Raw genomic sequence first — 12,337 nt, 5'->3', positions numbered from 1 at the left:
GAGCACTGGAGCAAGAAAACACTCCTGGGAGCTCCATCCTTGGGGTTCTGAAGCATTGTCCTGGGTCGCCTCCACCGGCTTGGCCGGGAGCTCGGCACAGATGACAAAGGTCATTTCGACTGCAGCCAGCTCCTGGCATCCTCCAAACTACAACCACCACTAAAAAATTCTGTCATGCTTGTTGACATCACCGGCAATGAGCCGGCGGAATCGTCGGGAAGACAAAGTCACCCGCTACACTAAGCCTCCTTTTCTCAGCTCCCTGAAGGTGGAAATCTGGATTCAAGTTTTGCTTTGATCACACATGTCAACAGATAGTAGTGGAAGTCAGAAGCCTTGGTTTTTAATTGCAATTAAATTAGGAACAAGCCATTAGAGTTCAGCATACCGCCTGTCACTGACATGCCCTGGTCTACATGCCGCCTGAATCAAAGCTTTCCTCTGAGGTATTAGAAAAATGCTCCTTGAGTCATATGTTAATACAGGGCTGTAACTACTGACATCACTAATGCTTCTCAGGCTTTGGCGTTTAATCAATGCCATAAGCTCTGAGTGGAATAGCCCAGTTAGCAGATGCTCACAAATTAGGAGATCTCACGGTAAGACCTGGAGCCCCTAGGCTGGAGGTACCTGGGAGCCCTTCCCAGTGTGACAGCAGCCATACCCCAAATCCCAAGTTCACTTCGCTTTCTATTACGTAGTCCTTCATGACATTTTCATTCATGCTATATTTCCTTTCCATAATTTTTCTTTCCATATGAAGCAAGAAAACAGCACGTTTTTGTGCATGGAAATATGTCTATAAAATTTTGGTCTTTCTTATCGGCTCACACTGTGTATGAGGGAGCAGTGTGAACAGCGTCCAAAGCTAAAAAATAAGATAATCCCACTTGAACTGTTTTCAACACTGAGATACTTATTCTCATATTCAATAAAATATATGCTCGCAAGACAGTTAGGTATTTCAGATGATTGATGGTTTCTCTGCAATTGAGTGGGAAAAGCCAGGTTTTTGTTTTTGCTTTTTGTTATAACCAGCAGCTTTAAACTGCAGAAATCACGGATGAACATTGTCCCCCTCCCACGGCAGTAATATTCACCAACGTGCAGTATCTCCGAATCATTCACGAGCACCAACTGCACTTAACTGTTACCTGAAAGTTTTCTCTAAAGGCTCGCTGACTTCTAAATTTAAGGTTATCAAAGAACTCAGAAAATGGTTACTTATGAAACAAGTTTGTTTTTTTGTTTTTGTTTTTAGATCAGTGAGAACATACTAGTTTCCTGCCTGAAAATCACTTCTTCATTACAGAGCTTCACGGTGTCAGCAGGAGCTCTGGAAGGACGGTTACCACCGAAGGACGGCTGGAAAAGCCACTCTGTTCAACAATGACACTGAACTAGTCGCGCCCCCCCCCCCCCCCGGGGCTTTATGTATCTCTTGAGCTTGTGCGCAAAAGCTGTCAGTGGGGTTCTGGAGGGGTCCCTCTTTAACCATGTTGCAAATGGATGACAAACGGGGGGTTATTGATGTTTCCCTTTTGGGGGCTATTTGAATCTGTTCCTACTGCCCGCAGCTTAAGCTGCGTGGACTCCCCTGACCCTGAGAGGTGTCGGCAAGTGAGTCCATGTAGAGATCAACATAAGTGGAAAACCCAAGAACTTCACAAAGGGATGAGAAGGGACAAGTGTCTCTCTCTCAGCACAGCTCAGCTGTGTGGCCTGGGCCAGTTGCTTGTTCGTCACTGGACCGAGCAGGGAGATAGATTGGGTAGTATCTGACATTCGTCGGATGTGCGCTTGCTCTCCAAATGTCTCCTCCCTGGCCCCAGACCCTGAAAGGGCCTCGGTTTTCTTGAAGTTATAGGAGAGGTGAGGGACTATACTAGAAGCTTTAGGAGCTATGGGGGCTTTCCAGTTAGAGCTGGGATTTCGTAGATCAAACCTAGACCTGAACGTCCCCAGAAGCCACTTCTCCTGCCTTTTCTTTCTGGAATCCACCCACAGCGTGGGAGGTGCGCTGGGCCCTGCTGCCCGGAGGGTCTTCCGGAGGCTCTGGCCCTTGTATCCTGTTATGCACAGAACCCTTGCTTCTGGTCCCATCCCAAGCACAGCCCTGAGTCCTGCAAACACGACACAGACTCGTCCACTAAAATTGTGTCTCATCCCGGTGTGGCTTCTTCATGTGAGCACTGCTCTGTGCTCTAGGCGTGGTGGCTGAGCTTGCCTCCACGGTCACATCGAAATCCTTCTCGTTTTGGATGTCATGAGCACATTTAAACATCGAGAATGACTACAGACGATGCAGCTTTAATAATTACAACCGTGTGCTCGGCACAATCCCAGAAACATCTACAACAGTGTACTATATAAACCTCAGAACATCCTCTGAAGACAGGTATCGTCATATGTTTTACACACAAGGAAGCTAAACCACAAATATCAAATCCTGTGTCCAAGACACACAGATCTCAAATGTTTGATTCAGGATTCCAGACTGAGATGGATCAGAGCTGGGCTGCGGACCCTGAGGAACACCTCCACAGACCAACCGAGTAAATAAGCTGGAAACATTGTGTATCTCTAACGGTACATTAACATGTATACATCTCTGTGTGTACAGACGGACACTTATTTAATCAGTTCCTTGAGAAGAGATGGAGTCTCATTCCAGACTTTCTTTTACCTTTAGAATGTCTCCTTCAAACAGCTGGAAGCTTCGTGCCCTGAGATGAATCCCCTTGCCGGCTTCCGTCTCTATCTTATAGATACACTCGTGGTTATTATCATAATTCGATGGGAAATTTGGAGACAGCAATGTTCCTTCATTTCCTTTGACACTTGCTCCACATTCAGCTAAAATAAATAGGACATTAGAAAAGAAAGAATTCAAAAGTGGAATTACTGATTTTAATACAGAACAATTCTATAATCATGACAGTCCTCTCCTCTCTCAGTGTATGTTTCTCATTAATACATTGTTTTTTAGATTCGTGACCTTTTTTTTAACTGTTTACCAACTGGACAGGAAATATCCTCCACTCGTCCATTTCCAAGATTTCTTGTTTCTTTTCACAGAATACCTCTTGCACCATGGAAGCAGCCTGCAATCCCATGGAGAGATCTAGAATAAAATCACTGCCCAAGCTCACTGGCTGTGTCACAGGGCAGTCACAGCCCGCCCTCCCTACGTCTCATTTCTACCTCATGAAACATCCCCACCGATTCCAGTGTGACGGCTCCATTGTACAGAAGTAATTTCCTGACTTTCGTATTTTGTGGCATCAACCTGTACACATGGAAAGGCGACCTATGACAGAGAAAACCACTCCTATGTCACAGCCCTGAGCCTGTCTGCATTATGTCCCAGAACAAAAGACCATTCATTGGAGGTACGTGTTAGCTTCTTCTCCCCTTCTCCAGAGGAAAGCAGAGGGTCATTCACTTCTAGATCCAAACTTGTGTAGAATAGCTTAAATCCAGGTAAAAAAATAAAAATAAACATAGCCTCTGCTTTCTGTCAACTCAGAGAAAATCACTTAAGCTCCCAGCTCACCTTGAACGTGAATGGTTTAGCTGAAAGTCTTGAGCTTTAAAATCCAATCAGTCCAAAATGTTCATAAAAAGAGATTCCGTGTGTGTGTATGTGTGTGTGTGAGATAAAAGAGCTCCATGGGATTCGACACCAAATAAATTATTGGCCATACTATGTGCCAAATGCAGTGATTTTTTTTAAAGATTTTATTTATTTATTTGACAGAGAGAGAGATCACAAGTAGGCAGAGAGGCAGGCAGAGAGAGAGGAGGAAGCAGGCTTCCTGCTGAGCAGAGAGCCTGATGCGGGGCTCGATCCCAGGACCCTGAGATCATGACCTCAGCCGAAGGCAGAGGCTTAACCCACTGAGCCACCCAGGCGCCCCAATGCAGTGATTTTTTTTTAAATTCATTTACATTTTTTCAGTGTTCCAAAATGCGTTGTTTAAGCACCACACCCAGTGCTCCAAGTGCAGTGATTTTAAAAAAATCAACAACGTAAGTATGAGTGTGAAGAATGATGGTCACGTGGGAAAGTGGGGGTGGGGAGGGGGAGAGGGGCTCGCGGTGTTCGATTCATGTGCTGTTCTGTAACTTTGACGGACATCGTGTGTGTACCATCTTCATAACCGATTTTCTCTGGCATCTCCATCCTCGTCTAACAATGACTACAAGCAGCCACACCTCCAGCACGACCCCTAGCCTGCACGCCAGAAGAAATTTAAGAGATTTAAGATCAGATCCTGTGGATCTGTGCCCTTGGGTCTCATAAAGGCCCCCACAGAAGGGTCGGGAGAAAGTCAAGGAGGAAAACACACAAGAGCTCGGGCTCACCTCTCCCTTCTCTCTCCTTAACTGAAGACACTAAGGTGGGCTTTGCTGGACAGTGGGGGAGAATGGGGACCCAACACAATGGAAGTGGGTTTCACAGTTATTTTTTAAAACTATGGATATATGTATATTATTATATTTACATACAATTATATATATTTAATTACAATAATCTTTTTAAAATGTTAAGAAAAGAAAAAAGATGGGGAGAAAGCACGTGGTGTCTCTCTCATGCGGGATATGAAAATGGGTGTTCAGTCTCAGGACTGTGCCTTGGCAGTCTCTGAATGGTGGGAAGTCAGGCATTTTTTTCTTTTTTTTTTTCCCCTAAAGTGGGGTCCATGCCCAGCATAGTCCGCAATGCAGGGCTTGAGCTCAGGACCCAGACATCAAGACCTGAGCCCAGATCAAGAGTCAGATCCTCAGCTGACTGAGCCACCCAGGCGTCCCAAAGACGTGGGGTTTATATGTTAAATTCATCAAGCATTTCGGGTATGCAATAGTAATTCGTAAAACGAATTACTGGGAAATAGTAATAATACATGGGCCTTGTTGTATATTTTTTGCCTTTTTTAATTTCTAAAAGGAATAAGATTTTTTTAACATAGAATCCAAAATAAACAAAGAACATGAAAACATCAAAGTAGAGTATCCTTCTTTGGCTGCTTTGTGGAAGGAATCGTTGGGGGGGGGTTCAAACTTGGTAAAGGTATCAGACTTATAAAGAATTAAAAAAAGAAACTCAAATGCATTCTGATAACTGGAATATAAAACCTAGTCACACATATCAGGAATTGTTACTTAAAATTGAATTTGACAGTGACCAATAAAACGAGCCTCTCAAAAATCAAATGTAAGCCTTTCTATCCATTACTTTATAAATTTGGAGGGGAAAAGTCTTTCAGTGGAAGATGGGAAAATACTGATATCGTGGCAAATAGATTATATTTAGTCTAAGGAAAACATCTGAAGAAGCACTTTTTCTGGCTGTGATAGCCAGTTGGGTCTACTCGGGTTCAGCATGCGTTCGCACGTATCAAGTCCGTTGGCTCCGTGTGCGTTCCACGTCCTCTGCCAATACAGGCAGTCCTGACTCAAACCTCCCCGGGGGTGGGCTGGAGGTGAACGGGATAATGAGGGTCCTGGCCCCCCCTCTGGTCACCATCTGGTCATCAGGAGAGGCCACGGTCTTCCTTCTTGACTGAATGAGGTCAGGAGGACAGAAGGAGGGTTGGAACACAGAAGGGCAATTAATTGAACACAGTGGTAAGTCTTGAACCCAAAGTGTGGAATGAGAGCTTTGCCACCATCAGGTAACCGTGCAGATATGTAAGCGCAGTCGTAGCTTGTCTTCGTGGGCATTCCAGGAGGAAAGCAAAGCCCAGGAGAATCGACTGGCTGGGTTTCACCCACCCGCAAGGCAGGGCTGTGCTGCTGTCTCTGGCTACGGGCTCTTTCTGGGGCTCTGCATTTGCGGAGAGCAGGCTTTGCTCTCTTGTGCTCACTACGGCTGGAAACCCTTTCTTTGGTCTCACGTCACTATCTTCTGCTCTTCTCTTCCCTCCACAGATGTGCCACAGGGGGAATGGGACAGACTCGGCAGAAGTACCATGTTTCAAAGGTGACGCTCCCTCACGGCAAGGCTGATGCGTGAATTCTAATCACTAGTGTGTGTCACACGTTTTTTTTTAAGTTCTTCATCTACAGGGACCCACGGAATCCTCATGGTAACCTTGCCCAACAGGTTCCTAAAACTGCGTTACATAGGTGAGGAAACTGAAACAGAATGATCTGAAAACCAAGGGCTTTCCCCAAGGTCACACAACTAGTGCTGATCAATTATTGATTTGATATAAACTCTCTGTACTTAGGAATAGAATCGTGCCCTCTTCTTATCCTAATTAATGATGAAACACTTCACGGTTAATTCTTCATAGTATTATTAATTATGAGCCACAGTGACTCTAAGATAGCACGGATTTGCTGTAAATCTATAGGGACTTTTATTTGGAGCAACAGGTGATCAATTAAGCGGAGGTATTTGTTTTCATATTAGCATTAAAGACATTAACCAGGAGGAGGAGTCAAGATGGCGGAGAAGTAGCAGCCTGAGACTACATCAGGTAGCAGGAGATCAGCTCGATAGCTTATCTAAACATTGCAAACACCTACAAATCCAACGGGAGAGCGAAGAGAAGAAGAACAGCAACTCTAGAAACAGAAAATCAACCACTTTCTGAAAGGTAGGACTGGCGGAGAAGTGAATCTAAAACGACGGGAAGATAGACCGCGGGGGGAGGGGCCGGCTCCCGGCAAGCGGCGGAGGAACGGAGCACAAAATCAGGACTTTTAAAAGTCTGTTCCACTGAGGGACATTGCTCCAGAGGCTAAACCAGGGTGAAGCCCACGCGGGGCCAGCGTGGCTCCAGGCCCCGCAGGGTCACAGAAGGATCGGGGGTGTCGGAGTGTCGGAGAGCTCGCAGCTATTAGAACGGAGAAGCCGGCTGCAGAGACAGAGCCGAGGACTGAACTCTCAGCTCGGGGTTACCTTGAACTGGTCGCGGGCTGGGTGAGCTCCGAGCGCGGCTAGAGGCTGGGGATACGGGAGTGATTGGGTGCTGTCCTCTGGGGGCGCACTGAGGAGTGGGGCCCCAGGCTCTCGGCTCCTCCGGGCCGGAGACTGGGAGGCCGCCATTTTCATTCCCGTCCTCCGGAACTCTACGGAAAGCGTTCAGGGAAAAGAAGCTCCCAAAAGCGAACCCGAGCCGATTACTTAGTCCGGCCGCCGGTAAGGGCGGTGCAATCCCGCCTCGGGCAAAGACACTTGAGAGTCACTACAACAGGCCCCTCCCCCAGAAGATCAACAAAATATCCAGCCAGGACGAAGTTCATCTATCAAGGAGAAAGCAGATTCAATTCCTAAGACAGCAGAGCAATTCCAGAGGAGGAGAAAGCAAAGCACGGAACTCATGGCTTTCTCCCCATGATTCTTTAGTCTTGCGGCTACTTCAATTTTTTTTTCTTTTTTCAATTTTTTATTTTTTTTTCTTTTTTCAATTTTTTTTTCTTTTTTCTTTTTTCTTCTTCTGCTAAATTTTTTTAAAAACTTTTACCCTTTTCTTTTTTAACGTTTTTTGACTAGTTCATCTAAATATATATATTTTTTCATTCTTTTTTATATTTTTTTATTTGTTTTATTTTTTAAATTTTTTTCTTTTTCTTTTTTTTTTCTTTTTTTTCAGAACCTGTTTTTTATCCCCTCCCCCCCCCCCCCCACAATTTGGGGTCTCTTCTGATTTGGTTACAGCGCATTTTTCTGGGGTCTTTGCCACCCTATTAGTAGTTTATTTGCTCCTTCATATCCTCTTATCTGGACAAAATGACAAGGCGGAAAAAATCACCACAAACAAAAGAACAAGAGACAGTACCGAAGGCTAGGGACCTAATCAACACAGACATTGGTACTATGTCAGATCAAGAGTTCAGAATGACGATTCTGAACATTCTAGCCGGGCTCGAAAAAGGCATGGAAGATATTAGAGAAACCCTCTCTGGAGATATTAAAGCCCTTTCTGGAGAAATTAAAGAACTAAAGTCTAACCAAGTTGAAATCAAAAAAGCTATTAATGAGGTGCAATCAAAAATGGAGGCTCTCACTGCTAGGATCAATGAGGCAGAAGAAAGAATTAGTGATATAGAAGACCAAATGACAGAGAATAAAGAAGCCGAGCAAAAGAGGGACAAACAGCTACTGGACCATGAGGGGAGAATTCGAGAGATAAGTGACACCATAAGACGAAACAACATTAGAATAATTGGGATTCCAGAAGAAGAAGAAACAGAGAGGGGAGCAGAGGGTCTATTGGAGAGAATCATTGGAGAGAATTTCCCTAATATGGCAAAGGGAACAAGCATTAAAATCCAGGAGATGCAGAGAACCCCCCTCAAAGTCAACAAGAATAGGTCCACACCCCGTCACCTAATAGTAAAATTTACAAGTCTTAGTGACAAAGAGAAAATCCTGAAAGCAGCCCGAGAAAAGAAATCAGTAACATACAATGGTAAAAATATTAGATTGGCGGCAGACTTATCCACAGAGACCTGGCAGGCCAGAAAGAGCTGGCATGATATATTCAGAGCTCTCAACGAGAAAAACATGCAGCCAAGAATACTCTATCCAGCTAGGCTATCATTGAAAATAGAAGGAGAGATCAAAAGCTTCCAGGACAAACAAAAACTGAAAGAATTTGCAAACACCAAACCAGCTCTCCAGGAAATATTGAAAGGGGTCCTCTAAGCAAAGAGAGAGCCTAAAAGTAGTAGATCAGAAAGGTACAGAGACAATATACAGTAACAGTCACCTTACAGGCTACTAATGGCACTAAATTCATATCTCTCAATAGTTACCCTGAATGTTAATGGGCGAAATGCCCCAATCAAAAGACACAGGGTATCAGAATGGATAAAAAAACAGAACCCATCAGTATGTTGCCTACAAGAAACTCATTTTAGACGCGAAGACACCTCCAGATTTAAAGTGAGGGGGTGGAAAACAATTTACCATGCTAATGGGCATCAGAAGAAAGGTGGGGTGGCAATCCTTATATCAGATCAATTAGATTTTAAGCCAAAGACTATAATAAGAGATGAGGAAGGACACTATATCCTACTCAAAGGGTCTGTCCAACAAGAAGATCTAACAATTTTAAATATCTATGCCCCTAACGTGGGAGCAGCCAACTATATCAACCAATTAATAACAAAATCAAAGAAACACATCAATAATAATACAATAATAGTAGGGGACTTTAACACGCCCCTCACTGAAATGGACAGATCATCCAAGCAAAAGATCAACAAGGAAATAAAGGCCTTAAATGACACACTGGACCAGATGGACATCACAGATATATTCAGAACATTTCATCCCAAAGCAACAGAATACACATTCTTCTCTAGTGCACATGGAACCTTCTCCAGAATAGATCACATCCTGGGTCACAAATCAGGTCTCAACCGGTATCAAAAGATTAGGATTATTCCCTGCATATTTTCAGACCACAATGCTCTGAAGCTAGAACTCAATCACAAGAGGAAAGCTGGAAAGAACCCAAATACATGGAGACTAAACAGCATCCTTCTAAAGAATGAATGGGTCAACCAGGAAATTAAAGAAGAATTGAAAAAATTCATGGAAACAAATGATAATGAAAACACAATGATTCAAAATCTGTGGGACACAGCAAAGGCAGTCCTGAGAGGAAAATATATAGCGGTACAAGCCTTTCTCAAGAAACAAGAAAGGTCTCAAGTACACAACCTAACCCTACGCGTAAAGGAGCTGGAGAAAGAACAAGAAAGAAACCCTAAACCCAGCAGGAGAAGAGAAATCATAAAGATCAGAGCAGAAATCAATGAAATAGAAACAAAAAAACAATAGAAAAAATCAATGAAACTAGGAGCTGGTTCTTTGAAAGAATCAATAGGATTGATAAACCCCTGGCCAGACTCATCAAAAAGAAAAGAGAAAGGACCCAAATCAATAAAATCATGAATGAAAGAGGAGAGATCACAACTAACACCAAAGAAATACAGACAATTATAAGAACATACTATGAGCAACTCTACGCCAACAAATTGGCCAATCTGGAAGAAATGGATGCATTCCTAGAGACATATAAACTACCACAACTGAACCAGGAAGAAATAGAAAACCTGAACAGGCCCATAACCAGTAAGGAGATTGAAACAGTCATCAAAAATCTCCAAACAAACAAAAGCCCAGGGCCAGACGGCTTCCCAGGGGAATTCTACCAAACATTTAAAGAAGAACTAATTCCTATTCTCCTGAAACTGTTCCAAAAAATAGAAATGGAAGGAAAACTTCCAAACTCATTTTATGAGGCCAGCATCACCTTGATCCCAAAACCAGACAAGGATCCCACCAAAAAAGAGAACTACAGACCAATATCCTTGATGAACACAGACGCAAAAATTCTCGCCAAAATACTAGCCAATAGGATTCAACAGTACATTAAAAGGATTATTCACCACGATCAAGTGGGATTTATTCCAGGGCTGCAGGGTTGGTTCAACATCCGCAAATCAATCAATGTGATAGAACACATTAATAAAAGAAAGAACAAGAACCATATGATACTCTCCATAGATGCTGAAAAAGCATTTGACAAAGTACAGCATCCCTTCCTGATCAAAACTCTTCAAAGTGTAGGGATAGAGGGCACATACCTCAATATTATCAAAGCCATCTATGAAAAACCCACCGCAAATATCATTCTCAATGGAGAAAAACTGAAAGCTTTTCCATTAAGGTCAGGAACACGGCAGGGATGTCCATTATCACCACTGCTATTCAACATAGTATTAGAAGTCCTAGCCTCAGCAATCAGACAACAAAAAGAAATTAAAGGCATCCAAATTGGTAAAGAAGAAGTCAAACTATCACTCTTCGCAGATGATATGATACTATATGTGGAAAACCCAAAAGATTCCACTCCAAAACTGCTAGAACTTGTACAGGAATTCAGTAAAGTGTCAGGATATAAAATCAATGCACAGAAATCAGTTGCATTTCTGTACACCAACAACAAGACTGAAGAAAGAGAAATTAAGGAGTCAATCCCATTCACAATTGTACCCAAAACTATAAGATACCTAGGAATAAACCTAACCAAAGAGGCTAAGAATCTATACACAGAAAATTATAAAGTACTCATGAAAGAAATTGAGGAAGACACAAAAAAATGGAAAAATGTTCCATGCTCCTGGATTGGAAGAATAAATATTGTGAAAATGTCTATGCTACCTAAAGCAATCTACACATTTAATGCAATCCCTATCAAAATACCATCCATTTTTTTCAAAGAAATGGAACAAATAATCCTAAAATTTATATGGAACCAGAAAAGACCTCGAATAGCCAAAGGAATATTGAAAAAGAAAGCCAAAGTTGGTGGCATCACAATTCCGGACTTCAAGCTCTATTACAAAGCTGTCATCATCAAGACAGCATGGTACTGGCACAAAAACAGACACATAGATCAGTGGAACAGAATAGAGAGCCCAGAAATCGACCCTCAACTCTATGGTCAACTAATCTTCGACAAAGCAGGAAAGAATGTCCAATGGAAAAAAGACAGCCTCTTCAATAAATGGTGCTGGGAAAATTGGACAGCCACATGCAGAAAAATGAAATTGGACCACTTCCTTACACCACACACGAAAATAGACTCCAAATGGATGAAGGACCTCAATGTGAGAAAGGAATCCATCAAAATCCTTGAGGAGAACGCAGGCAGCAACCTCTTCGACCTCAGCCGCAGCAACATCTTCCTAGGAACAACGGCAAAGGCAAGGGAAGCAAGGGCGAAAATGAACTATTGGGATTTCATCAAGATCAAAAGCTTTTGCACAGCAAAGGAAACAGTTAACAAAACCAAAAGACAGCTGACAGAATGGGAGAAGATATTTGCAAACGACATATCAGATAAAGGGCTAGTATCCAAAATCTATAAGGAACTTAGCAAACTCAACACCCAAAGAACAAACAATCCAATCAAGAAATGGGCAGAGGACATGAACAGACATTTCTGCAAAGAAGACATCCAGATGGCCAACAGACACATGAAAAAGTGCTCCACGTCACTCGGCATCAGGGAAATACAAATCAAAACCACAATGAGATATCACCTCACACCAGTCAGAATGGCTAAAATTAACAAGTCAGGAAATGACAGATGCTGGAGAGGATGTGGAGAAAGGGGAACCCTCCTCCACTGTTGGTGGGAATGCAAGCTGGTGCAACCACTCTGGAAAACAGCATGGAGGTTCCTCAAAATGTTGAAAATAGAACTACCCTATGACCCAGCAATTGCACTACTGGGTATTTACCCTAAAGATACAAACATAGTGATCCGAAGGGGCACGTGTACCCGAATGTTTATAGCAGCAA

At 43.0% G+C, this 12,337-nt stretch overlaps 1 protein-coding gene across 1 annotated transcript in view; it reads right to left on the bottom strand.

Annotated features, from left to right (window-relative positions):
* Positions 1 to 12,337, bottom strand: part of CSMD1 (CUB and Sushi multiple domains 1) — a 2,021,046-nt gene that overhangs the window by 342,820 nt on the left and 1,665,889 nt on the right. The window contains exon 22 of the mRNA XM_045997494.1: positions 2,687 to 2,856. Within this exon, the coding sequence (XP_045853450.1) occupies positions 2,687 to 2,856 (170 nt within the window). The remainder of the gene's footprint in view (positions 1 to 2,686; positions 2,857 to 12,337) is intronic.

This window comes from Meles meles, chromosome 2 (assembly GCF_922984935.1).
Source record: "Meles meles chromosome 2, mMelMel3.1 paternal haplotype, whole genome shotgun sequence".
Classification (NCBI taxonomy): Eukaryota; Metazoa; Chordata; class Mammalia; order Carnivora; family Mustelidae; genus Meles; species Meles meles.
This window is presented reverse-complemented; position numbering and strand designations above follow the sequence as displayed.